The sequence below is a fragment of the Podarcis melisellensis genome, assembly GCF_964234715.1.
Source record: "Podarcis melisellensis genome assembly, chromosome: 3".
Classification (NCBI taxonomy): domain Eukaryota; kingdom Metazoa; phylum Chordata; class Lepidosauria; order Squamata; family Lacertidae; genus Podarcis; species Podarcis melisellensis.
This window is the reverse complement of record NC_138530.1, coordinates 37716455-37737380: the sequence shown is the minus strand read 5'-3', so window position 1 is coordinate 37737380 and position 20926 is coordinate 37716455. Positions and strand designations below refer to the sequence as shown.

The 20926-nt window shown below is 41.7% G+C and overlaps 1 protein-coding gene across 5 annotated transcripts in view; it reads right to left on the bottom strand.

Annotated features, from left to right (window-relative positions):
- The window catches only part of MDGA1 (MAM domain containing glycosylphosphatidylinositol anchor 1), a 245095-nt gene that overhangs the window by 79084 nt on the left and 145085 nt on the right, over window positions 1-20926 (bottom strand). For all 5 annotated transcript variants that reach the window (XM_081903830.1, XM_081903831.1, XM_081903827.1 and 2 more), the window contains exon 10: window positions 17242-17387. In XM_081903830.1, the coding sequence (XP_081759956.1) occupies window positions 17242-17387 (146 nt within the window). The remainder of the gene's footprint in view (window positions 1-17241; window positions 17388-20926) is intronic.

Below are 20926 nucleotides of genomic sequence, written 5' to 3'. Positions count from 1 at the left end.
ATTGTGCCACACTGAAGGCTTCTGTACAGAGTTTATTGTTTCCTCTGGGCTTCATGTGAGGTCTAATCTGGGAAAGGAATCCAGAAGGACATGCCCAGTGGCCAGGGATGGCTGATTTGGCTTAGATATGAAACCAGCTTCTCTGGGATGCTTCGCAGAGAGTTCTGATCTAACTCCTCATATCCACAAAGGTGGGCGGTGAAGCCTCTCACAAACAACCCTGCATTTTTCGCTGCATGCTCACGGTCTCAGGATGAGATATGTCAGGAGATAATGACTGTGGGTTTTAATGAAATGTTCTGTCCAATTATGTACCCTCTCATCCACTGGAAGAGGATGATTAATGACAAGTTTCCAGGGTGAACAGCCTCACTTGCAAATATAAAATCTGCTTACTGTGGCCAGGCACACAGGTGAGCTTGAAATTCATGTGCTCGCATTCTACAAACTCTAGTGGTAGCAAAAATGTGATGATCTTTATTTCATTTATTTGTTTATTACAAGTGAGGCATATTCTCCTGCTCAACAGCTACTCCCTGAACATTTGTGTGGGCTTTATTTTCCAGGAATACATTGCTATTGTTAATATTAAAGGATTTTCCTTACAGAGGAGAAGGAAACTCCCATTTCCTTCAGCCGAGCAGTCAGGGCATTCTAGCACATTCTTGGCCACAGAGAAGTCACTTTTTCTCTCACCCACCTCACAGACACACAGAATCAGCTGCCCATTCTCATTAGGCTCAGGCAACAGCAGTTTATAGCTTCTCCGAGAAGCCAAATTGGTGCTGTCATGAATTACTGTAACTGCTTGTTCTACACACTTCAATAATGTCTTTCATTAGGGGATGATAAGAAAGCAGTATGTATTATATTAGCATATGTTTCCCCCATGTAAGAGAAGACCAGGCCTAATCTTCAGTTTGTCAAGAAGGAAGTACAAGTGAATATTTGCCAGAAGGGCATCTGAGCCCCAAGATGCAGAAGGAGAGCAAGAGATAACTCATGTGATCTTAAAGTAAGGCAGAGTGCTAAAAGTGCACACATACCATTTAAATGGCAAAGCCCATCAACTTAGGAGGGGGTTGGACCCCTTAAATATTTAATGGGGGTAAAGGGACCTAGGCCCCTAGGAGTTGGCTCCTATGCCTGATGTCATAATGAGGTCAGGTGATTTACAGGTGGACATGCTTCATACCTGTCCAAGGTGGTCTGTGGCTAGTGGGAGAGGTAAGAATCTCGTCTGCCATCTGGGTTTTGTTTGTTTTCTACCTCTGTCATACTACCATTAACACCAGAGTGGAGTAACAGAGGAGCAGAAAGGACACATCAGAGTGGGCAGGGAGAATCTCTTGTGACTGACAGGTTAAGCTTGCAATCAGAAGGAATGATTTTACCCAGAAGTGAATCCCTTTGACTTCTCACTACAAAATAAACTTTAAATATGACCAGTGCAAAAGCCTCTGGACCTATTTGCCTGCAATTTGGCATGTTTCTTACCCTGGGGCACCTCTTTTATGTCTGCAATTTTCAGACCAACTGCCCACAAAACACTAAGGAACATTAAGCTGTTTCTTTTTTACCCACTGTAAAACTGTAACGTCTGTCCTTGTAAGAAAAACACTGCAGCTATCTTGAGGACTCACTTCCTCAGAATGGGCAACCTTTGCTCTCAAATGTCATTCAATCCCTCTCGCGCAAAAAGGTCATAGACATTCTCTTATTCTTCCTTTTCTCCTTTAAAAATCAAACATTAAAGTCACCCTGAAAAAAAGCTGCTGGGACTATTTGCCTGTAATTTGGAAGTCTGAAGGGGCCAGTATGACTGCAAATTTCATCCACTTCTGTCAAAAGGTCTTAGCAGATCAGCAGTTAGAGCGAGTCCCCTTTCAATATAATCAGCTTCTTGGAATGCCAAATTATAGGGTGGGCTACAGTGAAGACTGCCCATATATTTTACTTTCTTGCTGAAGCTCTGCAACTGACTCACACCCCAAATTGTAGGTGCTACTGATAACTGATAATAAGCAGATTGTTACTTGTGGGCATCAAGCAACATTTTAGAGCCCTGACCATTTTACTGCTGCTGCAATATTCCTTGTTTTATGCTCTTCAACTAGAAATTTACACTCAAAGAAACAGTAACATATTTGGAGATATTTCAAACCTGGGTAATCTGGTAACATTCATGTAGACTGCCAGAGAGCCCTCATTTTAAGAGAGTCCCCCTGTATTAAAGGCTTGTCTTCATTCCCGTATGTCAGAATCCTATCAAACATAATAGATGCTTTCAATTTCCATACTTCACATTTCGATAAACCACCGTGGCCAATCTTGTTTTCATATATTCTGATACCTATGTTCCCCTACTCTTGAAATATTGAACCGACAACACTATGATCTTGAGATGCACAGGATTTATTTGCATGCCACCTCAGAGTGGCCAGGGGGTGGTGGGAGGGATCCAATTCTATTCATTTTGACCAAGGTAGCTCCTTCAAGTACAGTGGTACCGCAGGTTAAGTACTTAATTCGTTCCAGAGGTCCGTACTTAACCTGAAACTGTTCTTAACCTGAAGATGCTGCCGCGCTGCCGGAGCACGATTTCTGTTCTCATCCTGAAGCAAAGTTCTTAACCTGAGGTAATATTTCTGGGTTAGCGGAGTCTGTAACCTGAAGCGTATGTAACCCGAGGTACCACTGTAATGAGATTTGGTGTTTGTACCATAGGAGTTTATTAGGGCTACTTCATATGTTATCTAGATCTATGATAATCAGGACTTGTGCTTATGAAGAGGGCCAGCCTGGAAGGTTTTGCCGCCTGAGGCAAAACGGAAAATGCCACTTCTCAGTACCAGTAGCTCCTCATTCACAGCCCCCCTCCAACTTGGCTCCAGCTGCCTCCACATCCCTCTCAGCAGCACATTGCTTGCATTCTGGTCTCAGCTCATCTGGGCCTTCCAGCACTGTCTACCTATAATTTACTTCATAACGGTAACGGCACAAGCATTGTGACATTGGTGATGCTTTGGGCTGGCCACCATAGAGCTGGTGTGGTTGAGTATGGTGGTGGCAGGAGGGACTGTGGAGGAGGCAGTAGATTTGGCCACACTGCCACTGCCCTGCCGTCCCTGTTGATCCTGCTGCCTGAGGCAGCTGCCTCATAGGCAGGCAGGCCATGCTTGTGAAGTATATACAACGGTTGTCTCATTCTGTACAGAACCAGACTAGAGGAACTTGGGAGTGATCTTCAGCCTTAAAACCTCTGAAAATCCCAGTTATCTGCCTGTAAAGTCTAGCTCAATATGAGCACAAGCAATGAACCTCAAAATAACTCTGTTATGGACACAGGTCTGTCATAGCAGTCCCATGTGGTGCTGTTTCCTTGGTGATCATGGAGTCATGCAGACAGCATGTAATCCCCTTGAGCTGACAAAATGTTAACCTATTTGTTTGCAAAGCAAATTCAATCACCTGAGTCTTTCCCACAGAGCATTTCAGGTTTTTCATTGCCCTCAGGCAAAAAACTAAAAAACTAAAAAAAAAAAACCCCACCACCTTGGCTTCAGTGGCAGCAATTTCCACAGTTTTTTTGCCTGAAGCTATGTCTGTGTTGGGAGAAAATATGGGGGACTGATTCATTTTCCTGCTTGGAGAGCCAAACACTCCTACATCAGGCAGATTCACACGCCCCACTCTGAGAAGCTTTCCCATCTTCTGTGGGTTTATATTATTATTATTTTTTTTAGTAATTCCTGGTATATCAAGGCATATAAAAATAACCTCTCATTAATAAAAACAGTGTGTCTTCTATTTCTAAGCGTTGAGCCATCTAAGCATGAACTCTAGCTCACACACTTGACTTTGTGATTCTTGTAGATATTGATGAAAGAACTTGTAGATATGGATGAAAGAATCTGTCATTTTGAGTTCTCTCGGTTTCTCATTTCTCCAATTTTAAATTCAGTTCTCCACAATTCAGCAGCAATTTGCATTTTTTTTAAGAAAAAGAAATATCCTAATGAACATCCTTCAACATTGTAATGTGAATTTTTCCTACTAAGTACATTTTATATATCAATATTTATATATTTATGGAAGAGCCACAACTCAGTGGCAGTGCACATGCTTTGAAAGTAAATGGTCCCAGCTTTAATCCCTGACATCTTTCAGTTTGGCCAAATAAGACGTCTGTCTGAAACTCTGGAAAGCCAGTAACAGCCAATGCAGACAGTAAAATGGACCAGTAAAAGGCAGCTTATTATGTTCATCTATGTTCCAAAATATAGGTCCACTTGTTTCAAATGAAGTGGGGAAGGGGGAAAACGACACAACTAGTTTGGTGCATTTCAGCTATGTGGACTTATTTTTTGGAACAGCGATGGCTACTTTTTTAGGATAAAGGGGGCACTGCCACCCCAACATCAGGTTGCCTTCAGCCAGCCTTCACCTGCACACTTCCGTACTTGCAACTAGTCCATGGGGTGGTACTTTCTGTCAGCTTCCTTCTCCTCCACTTCAGTATTGCCCTTGTATGACTCAGTCAGAGGAAGAGGGAGATAAGACTGGATTAAGTTGGTTCTGCCTGTGACTGTCATTGGCTCTCTGCCTTCTGCCCTACCACTCACAATGGGAACCAGCCATCACCAACCATGAGATATGGTTAAATGATGCATTTTCCCATAGACCAGAGGCAGATGCTGTTGGACTGTTTATTGTTTCTTAAATTTATATTCTGCCCTTTCCCCATCAGGAGCCCAGGACTCCAGCTCCCATCATCCCTGGCCTGGCTAACAACATGTGCAGGGCACCACGTTGACTACCCCTGCCATTGACATTCAGATTAAATAGCAATGAGGGAGAACAAAGCTGAGGAATATCAAAGGAAACAAGGAAAAGAAAAGAAGACTCTTAAAAACATCAGGAGAGCAAAAGGGTGTTAGAAAACTTGCAGTGTTTTGACATGGACAGTGGCATTTCCATAACTGAATATGTCACTTTTAAAGCAATGCAAAATATCAGTGAATATTCAATATTATCCAATGCAGCCAATACACAGTCCACAATATGGTGCCACATAAGCCACTTTCATAGGGTGTTGCTGCATGCCACAAAATATTTATGAATGTTAACTTCAAAATATGTTCCCTTACAGTCTTTTTCACACTGACATGTACATATTTTCTGTTGGACTCAGGCAATGTCTCACTTCCAAAAGATTTTAGGGAACAGAAAGGGCATGCTTACAAAGTTGGGCTGACATGGGCAAGCTGTACTGTAGCATTCGAAAACACAGGGCTTGTTATTTATTTATTTCTAATATTTATGTGCAAAGCCCTCCCAAGGTGACTCACACAAACAATTAAAAACATAAAATGCAATTAAAGCAATCCAAAAGTGATTACGACACTAAAAGCAGCACCCTAAAAACGATATGCAGCACAGCACAGCAATTCAGATAAAACCAATTAAAAACAAAAACAGGAACAGTTTAACCAATTCAATATCCATCCCAACATCTTAGTTAAAAGAAGATTGAAACACATAAGTTTTTATGGTCTGTTTAAAATCTAATATGGATTGGAGCTGGGCTAGACACATATGCCTTGTTTCACAGATACGTGGGGGTGCTGGAGAAATTTGATTTTCCTGAATCTGGATGTAAACTTACCTGATCTGCACCCACTAAAGGAAAACGCAGATCAGAACATAATTATGCACATCATGGAATTTCGCAATTAAGTTATTGGCTCAAAATTTACAACAAAATGTCTTAAAAATCCCTACTTTAGGATAAAACATATTTAGAAATGCATACACAGATGAAATGGGTAAATACTGTAAACATTTTCATGTTGATTTTTTAACACGATGATGATGATAATAATAATAATTTATTTTATTTATACCCCGCCCTCCCTGGCCAAAACCGGGCTCAGAGCGGCTAACATCCTGTGGAAGCAGAATGGAACAGTTGAACAAACACATGCAAAATTGACATGGACTGGAAAGAAACTGTGCCATCCATCCTTGCAAATGTGGGACCATCACAGAAAAGGCCCCGTCTCTAGTGCTTGCTAAGCTAATAGAACTTGATGGCAGACGGTAAGCAGGGCCTCCGAGGCTGATCTTTACAGGCCCAGTCAGGTTTCTACGGAAACAGGCAGCCCTTCAAATAACCTATTCACAAATGATTAAAGTACTAGCACTTTAAATTGGGTGTAGAAACAAACTCAGAGTTGAGACCACAAGCTTTGTGGAGGTCACATTCTGTGTAAGTTGAAGTTTTCTGAAGGCAGCCCCACACAGAGTGCATGTAAACGTAAGCAACACATTCAATACAGAGTAGCACCCTATATGCACAGTTTGAAAACAAGGAGTATATACCTATTAAATACGCATTAATGTCCCTTTCAAAAGAAACACAGGGCAAATTTTGACCAATATGAAAGAATACATTTTAATGTCTTTCACTGGCCACTCAGCCACTGCTCTAATTATCGCCGGTACATCTCTGTTGACGCCACCCTTGTCCCACGCAAGTCCCGACAGCTCTGTTGTCTCACACCTCCCTATGTGGCCAGCCTGGACCCCCACTGTCTCAGGCCTCATTAACGCTAGACTGTTTGTCTGATGAGGCAAACAGCAGCCAGCATCAGACCCCCAGACCTGTTTTGTAGGCAGCAGGGAATGTTTATCAAATATGAAGGGGATGAAACGGCAAAAGCAAAGTGAATCGCTCGCCTCCCTCCTGCTCCCAAAATCACTCTGGTGTCTCTCTCATTAAAGACACACCAGGTTGTCTAGTAGAAATTAATCTGAAATGGCAATCTGGTTCAGCGAGGGGCCCCCCAAATGGAGACATTTCTAGTTTTAATAAAGTGGAAATATTCAGTTTATACTCCAGCCTGGTGTGGCTCTGAGGGACATCTTAATGGAATAAACAGAATCCTTGCCAACTTGGGAGGCACATCAGGAATGCATATATCCAGCCTTACCACAGTTCTAGTACCTTTTGCTACCTTTTCCTGCCACAGCCTCAGGTCACAGATGGGTTCTGTCTCATTGAATGTACAGTGATTCTGCCCTGTCCCTTCCCTTGCAACAGCCAGCTTAGCTTGCTCTTTATTCACTTTGCCTCTACCTCAAAACAGCAGAAAGCTTTCCATTTCCTTTTCAAACAGATCTCCAGCACGGCATAGCACCCTCAGAGAGAAAGAAGCGTCTCAAAAGCTTGTTCGGGTTTCCCCTCCCCCTTTTATTTTAAGCATTGTATTTTCAGTCAAGGTTTGGTTTTATTGGGGTATTCAGTGGGCTTTAAGAATTCTGCCAAGCGCTTTTTCTATTCTGAAGAGAACAAATGCAAATACCCCATGACCTGCGAAGCGCCAAAGAAAACCCCAAACCACCCAATGGCTGCAAGTCATGAGCTCTCACAAGCTAACAAGCATGGCCAGAATTTGGGCGAGATATTTCAAAGCAGGGTGCTGCAGGGGTTTAGCAGTTCTTCAGTGGAGTATGTTCTTTCCCCTCAATCAATACTGATCCCAGTGTGTGGTGAAAAAGGGCACACCATCATTTAGATTAGACATAATGCTTGAGGCTTTTCAAGGAGCTTGAACAACTACTTCAACCAGAGTGTTATTTGTTTAATGCCCCTAGCTGTCAAAGTTGGCCTGTACATTCACCCAAGAAGCGGGATGGAAAAATCAACATTCAAGCCAATAACTGAGCTACCTGAAGAATTTGGACCAGCTAAATATTAAACAGATTAAATCCTTAGCTGTGACTAGTATATCAAAAGATGGAGTGGAGTACTGCCAAGCCTACATGGAACAGACATTATGTATGAGGGCACATAATGCAGGTTAATGAAAGAGAGGGCAATCCTAACCCTCAATGCTGATGGCAGTGAAGGGGCCAGAATGACACTTGACAAATCTTCGCTGGCCTCTGTGGAGAGGAGCACAGTTGGTTGGAGGCTCTGCCACCCCGCTGTGCCCTAGCAGGCAGAGAGCTCCTGTCGGCAGCTCGATCCCTGGTGGTAACACGCAGAAAACCCCAAACAGGGTGTTTCAGGGGCATTTTGTGGGTGGAGTGCTGGCGGCTTTGGATCTGGTGAATCCAAAGCCACATTGATCCATTGACGTGGTCAAGGCTGTGACAGCAAGGACGCAGAAGATGCCACCACCTTCTGTCCTACCCTAGCTAACATGAGGAGGAGGAGGAGGAGGAGGAGAAGAGGAGGAGGAGGAGGAGGAGGAGGAGGAGGAGTTTGAATTTGATATCCTGCTTTATCACTACCCAAAGGAGTTTCAAAGCGGCTAACATTCTCCTTTCCCTTCCTCCCCCACAACAAACACTCTGTGAGGTGAGTGGGGCTGAGAGACTTCAGAGAAGTGTGACTAGCCCAAGGTCACCCTGCATGTGGAGCAGCTGCATGTGGAGGAGCGGAGACACGAACCCGGTTCCCCAGATTACAAGACTACCGCTCTTAACCACTACACACTGGCTCTCCATGAGCTGGGATGTGCTGTGCATTCGCTATTCCACTCCTCCCCATCCCTAAGTTAGGAAAGCTCTGCTCACACTCCTTGTGTGGTGTAGTGGTTAAGAGCGGTAGACTCGTAATCTAGTGAACCAGGTTCGTGTCTCCACTCCTCCACATGCAGCTGCTGGGTGACCTTGGGCTAGTCACACTTCTTTGAAGTGTCTCAGCCCCACTCACCTCACAGTGTTTGTTGTGGGGGAGGAAGGGAAAGGAGAATGTTAGCTGCTTTAAAACTCCTTTGGGTAGTGATAAAGCGGGATATCAAACCCAAACTCTTCTTCTCTTCTTCTTGTACCCACATTTAGGCTAGTAAAGATGTTGCTTTATTTCAAAGTGCATGCAGACAGTTTGAGTCAGACAGCTTTAATAATTGTGGATCAGTCATTTGTACTAAAGAGTGAAACATTCTGTATATGGTCTAGGAGAATCTTATGTCATGAAATGTCTGGACTCCACTGAAGACCTGCTAAACTGTTCCATGGAAGGACCACCTACTGCCAGCTGGAGAGAAGCAGTGCTTGAGGTCCAGACTCAGTGAGCCGGAGGAGGAAGTCACTTCCTCCTCCACTGGCTGCTGGAGATCACCCATGGTTGCAGCTAAGCATGGGCAAGCTAGGGTGGATGGTTTGGGAAGCAGACCAGAGGGAAAACTTCTTCCCTCTGGTCTGCTATCTGGCCATAAAAGCCAGTCAGGCCCAGGTGGCAGATGTGAGTGGTTTGGTGGTGAATCGGCGGGGGGGGGGAGGGTTAACCTTGGTTAACCCTGCCAAATAATAAAACAAGCAGACAGGTTGAATTGATACTGGATATACACCCAATGCCTGTGGCAAAACTTTCTGACACCTGTAATCAATATAGTTGTGGGCTGTTTAATCCCAAAATGGTTGTACTGTGTCTATAATAATCCAGACTGGATTATTGTAACTCGCTCTACGTGGGGCTGCCCTTGAGACTGACCCAGAAACTCCAGCAGGTGCAGAATGCCGCAGCGAGACTCCTTACGGGGTCTTCGCTTAGAGATCACATTCATCCGGTGCTATACCAGCTGCACTGGCTCCCGGTGGAGTACAGGATCAGGTTTAAGGTGCTGGTTTTAACCTTCAAAGCCCTATACGGCCTAGGGCCCTCATACCTACGGGACCGCCTCTCCTGGTATGCCCCACAGAGGAACCTACGGTCTTCAAATAAAAACACCTTGAAGGTCCCAAGCCACAGAGAGGTTAGGCTGGCCTCAACTAGAGCCAGGGCTTTTTTGGCTGCGGTTCCAACCTGGTGGAACGCTCTGTCACAAGAGACAAGGGCCCTCCAGGACTTGACATCTTTCTGCAGGGCCTGCAAGACAGAGCTGTTCCACCTGGCCTTTGGTCAGGGCGCAGCCTGACTCCCTCCTTTGGCAATCTTTACAAAACTTTAGTTTATGGTTGCCATCAATTTTGATTTTAATTCATTTTTATAATGTTTTATAATGTTGTACTGTTTTAATGTTGTTAGCCGCCCTGAGCCCGGCTGCAGCTGGGGAGGGCGGGATATAAATAAAACTTATTATTAAACTTATTATTATTATTATTATTATTGCAACTCTCCATGACTTGGCCCTCTGCCTGCGGCTTCACTGAACCTGGCCCCACAAAGCGTAAAGGGGGCAAAAGCATGTCACAAAATGTAACAATACAACTCTTATCACACACAGAGTTGCCACAGCTGACGGTGGAATCTTCAATTTAGGATACCTGACAGCATATATGACAAGAAGTTTTAATTTGAGGAGTGAAATGAATCCTAGAAATGTTCACAAGATAGGTTCTCAATTTACTGCAATTCCAGATTAGCAGAGTAAGTTTTCAACTGTTTCCCCTTAAAATAGCTTTCTCCTTTCATCTACAAAATATCAATGTAGTGACCCATAGTTATCTAGTTTTTAATTTTGATTGGTGTAAGGGCATCTCCAATAAAGAGAATAAATGATCCATGATTGTTTTACGGTTGCATGTTCTACTATGGCTATGGCAATGGCAGCTTATGCCTACCTGAAGTAGAGGTTTGAAGCTATTCTAGTCACTGGCAATAATCATCCACATACCAACACACACTTGTCATTTACCCAGACAAATCTTCTATGTAAGCATTCTCCGAACTTTTTTTGTGCTTTTCCCAGTTGGATTCTCAAGCATCCTTATGTTCTTCCAGAAGAGAGGCACTCAGGGGATAAATAAAAACCGAGATCATGAAGAGGCAGTTTGTTACCTTACCACAAGAAAAAGAGAAATGAAACATAGAGAGTTCAAGGACTATGTTACAAGCACCTGCAACATGAAAGATGGTTATACTTTGAGAAATGGAAAGGGTTTCGTTCAGAAGGAAAAGGTCAGTAGTTCTGTTTTGGCCTTGTTGAGCTCATGGTGAGAGACCAGAGATGAAATGGAATGAAAAGAGCTATATTAGGAACAGTAAGGATTCACCAGTACCCAATATAGAATTACATTAATTTAGAAAATATACTACCTTCCTGCATCCCTCCCTATCGCTTGTGCTATCAAAGAATTCAGCAACATTACCTAGAAGCATCCCTTTTGGGATCAGTTTAAGTAGGGAGTAGCCAACATGGTAGGCCCTAGCTTGTTTTTGGGCTACAACTCCTCTCAGCCCAGCTAGCATGGCTGATGGTCAGAGACAATGAAAGTTATCACCCAACAACATCTGGAGGGCACTACATTGACTACCCTGACCTAAGAAATGGCTTTTAATATCAGGCAGAAATAGAGACATTTTCATCTGAATGATGGACTACAGGGCTTGATTTCCAAGGTGTAATCCATTAAGGTCCCATGAAGCAAATCAAAAAGCTTTACAGTTTCATAATGACATCACCACAAAACATTTAAATCTCTTGAGAGCTCACTGCAAGAAAAAGGTTGTTTTTTTTAATGCTGAGCAATGGATTTTCCAGACAATTAAGGCCGCAATCCTAAACAGACTTACTAGGGAGAAAACGCCATTGAACAGAGTGGTAAACCACTGCAATACTGGTGAGGAAGAGTGCTTAAAGTGGCCAGAGTGTTAGAAATACAAATTTATCATGTAAGAGATATGCATGACAAAAATCTAAAAAATTAAAAATGGCAAAGTGGGACAAAGAGCAAGCAATATTAACAAGCTTAAGAAGGAGGATATGGACAAGTTGGAATGTGCGTTGAGAAGGGCAACCAAGATGATCAAGGGTCTGGAAACCAAGTTTTATGAGGAACAGTTGAGGGAATTGGGTATGTTTAGCCTGGAAAAGAGGACACGGAATAGACATCTTGAAATATCTAAAGGGCTGCCACGTGGAAGATGGAGCAAGCTTGCTTTCTCTTGCTCCAGAGGCTAGGACTCAAACCAATGGATTCAAGTTACAAGAAAGGTGATTCTAACTAAACACCAGGAAGAACCTTCTGAAAGTAAGAACTGTTCAACAGCGGAATGGACTTCCCCCAGAAGGTTATGGACTCTCCCTTCCAACTCTACAATTCTATGATTCTATAAAGCACTTTTCTTACAATATGGTAATTTACTGAAGAACTTTGGAATGTGCCAGAAAGCTTTGTATTGTCAAGCGTGGAGATAGAAGACTAAATTAGAGCAAGAATAAACTGTGATTCTGCCAAAGAAATAGGAATCATTGGAGGTTTTGCTGTAGAATAAGGTGCAGATAGAACACAAAGCGATAGTTGGCCCAGCTATGGGTGAGAAAATGGAATTACATTTATGTTATTCACTACATCTATCCTGAATACTACCTCTTAGCTCCCTAAGTGGGATGGACTCTTTCTCAGCAAGAGGACTGCATCAAGATGTTGAACTTCATTTTTCTGGAGTCCCAATTCCAAGCTGCCCCAGTAAGGATGCAATCTTCTTTTATCTTCACACATTGTTAGTTGGAAATTGCAACAGCGAATTTCAACATATAGCAAAGATGCTCTTTGACAAAGCACCTTCATTATAAGAGGCTCCCTTGTGTACTGTACTGCTAAAATTGTTATTATTTGTTAAGTACTGATGATGTGCTCTGCGCTGTATGAGAAACTAATATAGAGGCAGACCCTTCCCGGGAGACCAAGCTAGTGGAAGAAAGGCACAAAGGATAATATTCTGTGTGAACCAGTGAATAGACATGCTCTGATCTTCTGAAATGGTTCTGCCTTGTACTTATAGTAAATAATACTGTATTTCACTTCCAAGCATCAGCTTAACCTATTAAATGTCCTGATGTGCTCTGGCTCCTTTAAAAGCACCAGCCTTAAAATCCATGCTTTAGTGAAGTTTTCATGATCCCCAGTAAATAAGTAAAAAAGAAAGGAAAAAAAGAAGGCTCTTTTTAGGGTGCCTAGAGCAGGGGGAGCTTCTCAAACCCCCTGAAATACCAGGAAAAAACATTGGAGATGAATACTCAAGGATTTTATGTCTACATACTAATGTACAGAGCACAGGGGTGATGGTGGAACAATATGAGCTTTAACTCCTAGCAGAAGATAACTGACACTTGACAGGTATAACTGACACTTGACTAGCCAACTTCTATGGACCAGAAAGTAACAACTGGAATATATTTACTTGCTCAAAGAAAGTAGATGCAACAGAAGGAGAAGTGGTGTTATATGCATAAGAATCCATACAAGAGAAAGTTAAACAAGGTAGCCTTGTGGAGCCCACCTGGTTAAAAATAAACAGAAATAAATAAAAACAATACTGTGGTCAGAATACTACCGAGCACCGAAATATGGGGATGATGCTTTTCTGTAACAAATTACAAATGTTTAAGAAAAAACAAGAGTTAGTAGGAGTGAATAGTGATGTGCTGACACTAGAAAGATGGGGTTGTATTTTATATAATAAATAACGGGGGATTTCAAGCTACCCTGATTATTTCCTAGAAGATGAACTCTGATAAACATGGAATCTCCAACAAATGCCTAACATGTCATGGTGACAACTCTCTCTTTCAGGAGGTGAAGGAAGGAGTAGGTTATCCTTGACTTGATCTTAACAACAGGGAAGTAGCCAAACCTTTGCGGGAAAGTGACTATGTAATGTTGGCAGTGAAGATTTTTTGAAAAGCCAAAGGCAAGGGAAGTCAAAAGTGTATGGTGGATTTCAGGAAGGCTCATTTTGATATTGTTCTTTAACTATCTGAAGGGCTGTCACATAGAAGAGGGCAAAGACTTGTTTTCTGCTGTCACAGAGGGCAAGGCTTACATTGCAGGAGGGAAGATTTCAGTTGAACATTAGGATAAAGTGTTTGACACAGCAATTCAGCAATAAGAGCAATTAACTAGAAGGGAGGTGGATTTCTCTTACTGTACTGTCTTCAGAGGCTGAGCAGCCATCTATGGAGATGCTCTACTTCTGGATTTTGTGCACTGAGCAGTAGGTTGCACTAGATTATTTGCAAGGCCCCCTCCATGATGCTAAGACTATAAGTAGGATTCCAATGGTGTCACACTGTAAATTTCCAATTTAGTATCAATCCACCTGCAATACAACACAACCTAACACCTCACAGCATAGCTCCAAGAACACAAAGTTGCCCAGTGCGTCTGCTACCTTCAGTGATCAGTAACCCAGTTCAAGATGTCACACTTCCAAAGGATGCTGTCCCTGCAGTTGTGGGCTCCAGCATATTTGATCATTGTATTTGCTGTGCTTACCTGTCAGTGGCAGCCTATCTTGTTTCACCACCTGAGACAACATGGGAAAGTGCCATCCTGCTGCCAATGAAACCCCCTGCCCCCCTCCACTGAAGACCCCCTTTACCTAGGTCATATGGCAAGGTCCTAGGAGATCTCATGAGATTTCCATGACATTTCACTGGAAGCCAGTGCTGCTGCTTCTCCACCACTAGTGGAGGGGACGGGGTTCCACAACCCAAGGCAGCTGCTGTCACATGTACATACTTTAGGAAATATGGCAGCTAGGAATGTGTTACTAATAGTTTTCTGATGTCTAGGTCCAAAGTACATACCAAAAAAACTGGTCTCAGGAAGGAATTACGAAGAACTTTGGCTTGTTTGCATTTTAATGCAAAACTAAGGGCTTGTCCACACTTCCGCTTATTTCATGCCTAGAAAGCATGGGTCCGAGAGGTGTTCCATTTGTCCAATGCTTTCTAGGCAAACGTCCAAATGGTCTACCATTTGCCCCACTGCTTTCCCTGGTAAAACCCATTCTTTACTACTTAATCGGAGCAAACACCAATCTACAGAAAACCCGACTGACCTCCAAAAGAGAGCGTTTTCCTGGGAGAAAGTGGCAGGGTAACTAATTCACTCTTCCCAAAACAATGCATGAATGGGAGTGCAGCTATCCTTCAAAATTCTCTGAATTTTGGGATGACATTCTCCAGCCCAATAAGGTGTACAAAAATGTATATAGTAGAGGAAAGTGAGCATAAAAATGCATATGTTAATGAAAAAAACGTACACAAACCCATTGTTTTAGGGGAAATTGCTGGCAAAAATGAATCTATTAGAAACATGCACTCTAAAATGCTGTTAAGTTCTCACAAGGACTGGCATACTAATGCAGAAATGTGGAGAACTGGATTGGAAAAATGAGAAACTGAAGTTGACAGATCCATCCATCCCTAGCCACAGGTATCGCAACATGTCAGTCAATAATACCAAACCGATCAATTTATTTTTTACTAAAATTCTAAGGATGCCAATAGCAATATCAGAATAAGCCTTAAAGGTCCATTGATTTCTTATAAATAGAAGTGTAGTATACGGTGAGATTGATTAAGTTCAAATGGTCAAAGGCAGACAAGTATAATGTGAAATATATGAATCCAATAGCTAGAAAATATCTTAATGAAAGTTGCTATAACTTATGCTAGCAATTACCAGATAAGAATTTAGAAGTTAAATTTGAATTAATATGAACAAGGTTCCTAATTTAAAGATAAAGACCAAAACATATCCTACTTTGGTTTCATCAGACCCAAGGCCAAATACAATTAGATTGCAATGACTGGTTCCAATATTCAGATTTTAGCTGTATTTCTTCTTTGCCAGGGAGTCAATTCATAGGCAAACCCCTACATTTTAGCATATTAAAGGCTAAACCACAAAATCTGTCCTAAATAAGCTGGGACTGGTTTCGGAAGCATGTCGCAGCAGCTCCTGAGGCAACTTATAACTGAGAGGTGAAAAACATTTCTAACATTAGTCGTCAAAAGTAGCCCTGTCTTTACCGTTTGCACAACCAGTGCAATTTTGCATGTACAGCTGTATGTGTGAAAGCTCTGCCAGTACAGACAGCAACACTGCTTCTGTGAAGACTAAGGGGTGGAGCTACATTATATGTCTCTGTTCCAATGTTATATAGCATGGGGACATTAATACCAGAAAAGCACTGTGAACTTGATGACATCCGTTTCTACCCTCATCTTGGAACTGGTCATATCTGAACTTACATGTGGTCTTTATGAACACAGGTCAAGCACCACTCCCTTTGAGGGCAAGTTAACTTGTCCAACAACAAAACTTAAAAGTTCACTTCTAAGTACAGAATTATCTCCACAGACAAAGCCAAAGGCACAACATAGTTAACTCTTCTGAATTCTAAGATGGCTGCCTCATTGAGGCAAGAAATGCAATCCCAGTGACCACAGGGAGCAGTAAGGTATGTAGACAGTGGGCTCTGGTCCAGAGAGGCCCAGGCCACTTTCAAATTTTTAGGTTCCTAGCCACGATAAAAATGAAATATGACGATACATGAAAGTTTAAAAAAAGGCTTTTCCCAGATCATGTCTCTTCTTTGCTTAAATTTGTAGCTCTAAACTGAAACAGTGTGCCACATTTTGGACTGATGCATCAAATGCCCAAATAAACTAAACTAAACTAAAATAAAATAAAATAGTGTCTGGGTGTCTTTTTTTTTTTTTAAGCAAATATGAAACAATCCAATTAAGCCCAGTTTCTTATATGTTACCTAAAGTCATTTCATTGGCTTTTATGGGTAGCAAATGTCTTATATCCAAGAACTTTAGCTTGACTGAAAACAGAGATGATTCCCTGATTCACAAATCCATGCTCAGAATGCAACCCTTCCGGCACAAAGCACTTTTCTATAGCTACGACGTATGGTACCATTTTCCCTCTCCTGGTAGTATCCTTTATTATTCCCTTTTATGCTCAATAGCCTTTTTGTTCCACACCTTGCTCCAGCAGAGTTTAATAACATTCCAGTATTATTATGACAACTTGATGAAGGCCTTTGTGCAATATGAACAGTCAATGACTTCCCCCTGCAATTCCAGCCTGGAGAGCCCTCCAATTTACAATCCTTTATTTGTTCAAAGTGAAGAGTCTGAAATTCCACTCATCTGAATTGTTAGCCTATGAAATCTACAGTGCTGACTAACGACTTCAAAATTTTCTTCCTATCAGAGCCGTATTCAAAGCGCTGTGTCTGAGATTTCCAAGCAGACTTATTTTTTAAGCTCTCAACCATTGACAGCATCTATCTTGAAATGGAGGGCCAAACCACACACCTGTCTTCTCTGCTCTGTAAAATGGGAAAAGAAGAGCCATGCCCTCAGTTCCAGTTTGTTTTGCATACAGCAGTTCCCACTCTCTAAGTGAGGTGGTGCACTGATGTACTCTCAAACTAAAAAGAATAGAAATGGATTTTGGCACATAAGATGGTGGTCTTACCTGACGGACATCTAGCCGGTAACTAAGGATGGGGTCAACTGCATCAGGCTCCTTCTGTGTCCACTGCAAAACATAGGAGTAGTTCTTGGATTGCTTTCTGGTAGGATTAGGGGTATCATAATAAAACTCAGGATTGTAAGCTTTAGCTGAGAAGTGGAAAGGGGTAGGGGAGAAAAGGGAGAGAGAAAATGGGGAGGAAACTTGTTATAAAACTATGTAGTGAGGATCACAAGAATCCATGTCCCCAACTCATCAAATGTTCTGATATTCCATAGTCACATGTGATCACACTGAGCAGGCTCTTGTTTGCCTTAAATTCTACTATCTGAAGTGGGTGGTTGACATGGACTTGAACAAGGCAGCACCAAAGGACAATGAATCTCTCAAGAACGTGTGTAGAACTACAGTTGAACCAGCTTTAATCTCTCTGCTGCTTAAAACAGTGACTGAGACAAGACTAAAATGGTAGTGACTTTGTCATTACCTTTGCCTCCATGTGGCATACTGCTCATTTAGATTAAAACTGTCCTTTGCAACATAACAATTTATCTCAAAGATACCCAACACAGAAGAATCTGGCTTTGCATTACAAAATAAATAGCAGAAAGGGAAGAGGAAGCAGCCAGTGAAGAGGAGCCATACAATCCTTACATTCAAAGAAATACCCGTATCTTAGCACTGCTTTGTATACATGTCTTTGTATACTTGATGCTTAGCAAAGATCCCACTTCTCACAGGATTAGTTATGATAGAAGCATAAATGATGCTGTCTTTAATCATGTGTGTGTGTGTATCTATCTATATAGAGAGGAAAGTGTATCAAATGATAACAACATTTTTGGAATGGAAGCTTCCCGTTGAAGAGAATGTGGTGGAAGAAGTTGGAGTAGTCAGGAGTATGGAACTCGATTTTCAAATGTGCAAAGGAGGAGTAGGACAAATTGCTCATAAAGTGAAAGACAGGAGCATGCGGAGGCAGTATATAGTGAAGGTATACAGAAGGGGCATTGACTATCAGAGAAGAGGATGCCATTTGCAATTAATGTTGAGCAATGGAATGTGCTACCATCAGATACTGGAATATTTTTTATTGCTGGTTTTAAGGAGAATCTGAAAGAACATGCCCATATTTATTTTGGTTTTGTGATTCTTGTTAAGGTAGTGGTTGCACCTGGCATTGATAAAAGTTATTTACAGTTCTACAAATTTAATCCAAAAAGCAAAAGTCTATTGAATTGCCGTATTTTTTGCTCTATAAGACGCACCAGACCACAAGACGCACCTAGTTTTTGGAGGAGGAAAACAAGAAAAAAAATAATTCTGAATCTCAGAAGCCAGAACAGCAAGAGGGATCACTGCACAGTGAAAGCAGCAATCCCTCTTGCTGTTCTGGCTTCTGTGATAGCTGCACAGCCTGCATTCGCTCCATAAGATGCACACACATTTCCCCATACTTTTTAGGAGGGGAAAAGTGAGCCCTATAGAGCAAAAAATACGGTATATAGCTCCTGTTCCAAACAACTGCCTTCAGTAATGTAGGCTACATTTAATAAACCTGCTCAAATCAGATAAGCCAAAAGATGTAGCATTAAATAAATACACAGCCACTTTTCAGATTAGAAGAAATTAAGGGTACATAATGTAGACATCTTTAGACCCATAAGTCCATGGTATGTCACTGTACTGAAATATTTCCATCGATAGATGTCCTTGATTACATGCTGTTGTCATTTCCTAGGATTTGCCCAACCAAAAGCCACAGAAGCTGTATTACTGGAAAGAGTCCAAGATACCCAATATTCCCCACTTCCACTCCTCATTTCCAAAGTGCCATCTTTTTCCATTCTATTACATCCCACTCCAATCAGAATGGCTCAGCTATTCTTCTCTGCTATAATTAAATGGAAATGATTCAATGCTTATTTTTATTAACTTACAATGGTAATATTGATGTTTACTTCTGAGCCCCTTTTTCTTATTATTTTTATTGACACAATTTTTTTGTGTATGCCAGAGATTCAGAGCCACCTTGGAGACTAATTGTTGCTTATTCAACTTGTATTGACTGTGAAGTCAAGTCTCATAACAGATTCAGAAATGAAATTAGAATGGATGATAATCATTAACTTGCATAATATCCATTTTTTAAAAAAAATTAATTGATTCCCAAAATGGAAGATCCAGTGATTTAATAATCAAGTACACCACTGGGTCCTTTGCAATTTTCTACCTGTCATCAATGGAGTGTGTTTGCAGCTATTTGGGGGCATAGAAAGAATTGACTGATTGCTCATCTATGCTTCTTCCATCTCCATGCAGCAGCTCTAGTGTATATGTGGGGCAATATGTTAAAATGGTCCTTGAGAGAACTGCATCTGTGTGAAAACAGCCATTGCTTTCCATGGATGATGGAAAGGAGTGGCATATATAGTCTGAGTATTAAATGCACACCCATTTTTATTATAAAAGGGCAGACGTGTAGGTGCTTTGTAACAAGCTGGTTTCTTGATTGTGCAAGTCATACACAAACACCCAGGACAGATCCACACCATACATTTAAATCAAATCCACAAGACTCCCTCCCTCAAAGAATCCAGGGAACTGTAGTTTGTTAAGGATGCCGGGAAATGTTATGTGAGGAGAAAACTACACTTTCCAAGATTATTTGAGGGGCATTATGTGCTTTCAATGTACATGGGAAGTGATTTAGATGTGTGGTGTGGGTCTGTCCAAAGATTCAAGACCAAAAGGGCTTTCCTTGTCTAACATAGTGACAACATGACAGACAGCCATCAAGTAGAGAGATTAGCTGAGATATTCAATTTGGCAAATGGCAGACAGATCTGAAGGTTTATCAGCACAAAGCCGAGAAAAAAACCACAGAAATGGCCGGTTTTTCTTCTGGTCAGAACAAGCCCAAGAGCTAGTGTGGTGTAGTCGTTGAAGTGTCAGACCTGGACTTGGGAAGACCAGGGTTGAAATCCCCACAAAGCAAAAAGCTCACCTTGGCCCAGTCTCTAGCTCTCAGCCTAAACTACCTCAAAGGGCTGTTGTAAGGATAAAATGAAAGTTGGCGGAAAGAACTATGTGTGCTGCCTTCACGTCCATGGAGGAAAAGCAAGATATAAATGTTGCATGCATAGATAGATGATAGATACAGTGGTACCTCGGGTTAAGTACTTAATTCGTACCGGAGGTCCGTTCTTAACCTGAAACTGTTCTTAACCTGAAGTACCACTTTAGCTAATGGGGCCTCCTGCTGCCGCCGCGCCGCCACAGCACGATTTCTGTTCTCATCCTGAAGCAAAGTTCTTAACCTGAAGCACTATTTCTGGGTTAGCGGAGTCTGTAACCTGAAGCGTATGTAACCTGAAGCATATGTAACCCAAGGTACCACTATAGATGATAGATAGATAGATGATAGATAGATAGATGATAGATGATAGATAGATAGATAGATAGATAGATAGATAGATAGATGATAGATAGATAGATAGATAGATAGATAGATAGATAGATAGATAGATGATAGATAGATAGATAGATGATAGATAGATGATAGATAGATAGATAGATAGATAGATAGATAGATAGATAGATAGATAGATATAGATAGATAGATGATAGGACCAAATAGGGATTCTCAATTCACGGCCTGTGATTTCCCGAATCAACTCTTACAGGG